The 1,935-nt window shown below is 36.3% G+C and overlaps 1 protein-coding gene across 1 annotated transcript; it reads right to left on the reverse strand.

Annotated features, from left to right (window-relative positions):
• Positions 1–394: 394 nt before the first annotated feature.
• LOC131627163 (mediator of RNA polymerase II transcription subunit 15a-like) lies at positions 395–970 on the reverse strand. Its single transcript, XM_058897997.1, has 3 exons — positions 882–970; positions 709–797; positions 395–623 (listed from the first exon to the last, which is right to left on the reverse strand). Exons 1-3 carry the CDS (start codon positions 939–941, stop codon positions 428–430), a joined length of 345 nt encoding a protein of 114 aa, XP_058753980.1. The 5' UTR covers positions 942–970; the 3' UTR covers positions 395–427.
• Between the last annotated feature and the right edge of the window lie 965 nt (positions 971–1,935).

Below are 1,935 nucleotides of genomic sequence, written 5' to 3' on the forward strand. Positions count from 1 at the left end.
GGGATGAATTTCATAATAACGTATGCTAGTGTGATTTTGAGTGCTTCCTTACATTTTTGGATTTTTGAGTATGGAATACACAACTAAAGGTGGAAAGATCAATCTTTCTCAATTAGTCCCTAAACGTCGGAATTTGAAGAAACTTGCTCGCCAAGGAGGATTTTAATGGTGATATTTCGTCGGGACTAAAGCACGCGTTGAAATATGCATTGCTCGTTAAATTCTCGCTCTTTTGCTAAACCAAGCATGTTTGTTAAACCCACTTTCATCGACAATATCCCTTTTGATTTTTCTTCTTACAAGTATCTGGTGTGACACTTTTCTTATGTACACTACTATTGTTTTTAGCAACTTTTTCTTAAATTTTTCACACTATTCTACAGAAATACATCTTCCGGCTGAAACAAACAGCAAAAATGAGAATGAATCAATAGACCTCCCAACCTCCATGCATTGAGGTAAAAGTTCCACCATCATTAGCATGTGCATAATCAAGAATTGCTTCTCTAGCACACCTTTCCCACACTCTTGCTATATCCTTAATCAACAGTGGTTCCTCCATTCTACAAAGATTAAATCTCAGCTTTTCTTTTGCTCTCTCAGATAGAGCTCTCAGGTCATCACTGCACGAAATTCGTAACTACTAAGAACTAGGTGCATAGTTGCTCAAAGGTATAAATGAAAGAGAATAGAATCATAGTCTCTAACCTGACTTTCAACGGCAATTCGTCCAGAATGACAAGAGAGCAAGACGGATAACTAGAAGGAATAAGCAAACGTAGTGGTTCGATCAATGACTGCAGAGCCAATATACATAGTTAATGAGATGAAAATCAAAATTTTGATACGAATAGTTTGAAATCAAATGTAAAATCATTCACCTTTTTATCAGCAGTAAAGTGAGATACAAGATTCTGATTGATAGTCACTGCATTGTACATGATTTTAACAACTAATCCATCACTTTGATCAGTAGCTATTCCAACAGCACTTTTAGCATTTTCCTTTTCAGCAATAACCACCTCGCAATCAAACAACCGATTGTTTATGTCTTTTATTTCTGCTAAAAGATTCTGTTTTTCCTGCTAAAGTTAACAATGTGATAGTAAAGTTCTTGTAAGTGAGAAAAGAACAAATAACAATATACTTTTATAGTAGATTTCAATGGTAAAAAAATAAAAAGATTACCACAGTTAGAGAGCGTTTTCCTTTCGTTGTGAAAGAATTCAAGTCAGATTCTGCAGTGTAAGTGAACTGATTGAAACCTTCACGGATGCTAGGAGTATCAAAAGTGGTTGCAACAAAGCTGCGAGGCATTTTCCATTCTACGGAACAAATCATTGCAAATCACAATCTTGCTAATGAACATGTATCGATATCAAATGCAAATTAAACACTTTAGTGGCGAGACCGCACCTCCGGGAGTAATGAAGAATGGTAGTCCTTGTTCATCAACCACCTCTCGTATTTCATCATTCAAATGAACCACCTCTTCAATTTCACCAACTGCTGAAACGGATTTCAACTAAAAGCAATATCAGATTCATAGATTTTACTACGTATCAGCACACATATTTTATGCGTCAATGAAAACATAAATAAGGAGCAGACACGAATTTTAAAGGCCAACCGCTCTAATCAGCTTCTGCATTGCATGACTTTGCACTTCAGTGTTGTGAAATCCTTGATTTTGATCATTGCTTTCTTTAATCAAGGGTAAAATCCTCTCAGTGTTTGTCCTTTTACCAAATGCTTCAGTTGTCGAAATCCTTGGAGCATTGTTGTTTACACCAAATTCTTTGAGTGCAATGTTTGTCTGTTGTTTGACAGCATTGCTTTCTTTAATCAAGGGTAAAATCCTCTCAGTGTTGGTCCTTGAACCGACTGCTTCAGTTGCCGAAATCCTTGGAGCGTTGTTGTTTACACCAAATTCTT

Source organism: Vicia villosa, unplaced genomic scaffold (genome assembly GCF_029867415.1).
Source record: "Vicia villosa cultivar HV-30 ecotype Madison, WI unplaced genomic scaffold, Vvil1.0 ctg.000351F_1_1, whole genome shotgun sequence".
In the NCBI taxonomy this organism is placed as follows: Eukaryota; Viridiplantae; Streptophyta; class Magnoliopsida; order Fabales; family Fabaceae; genus Vicia; species Vicia villosa.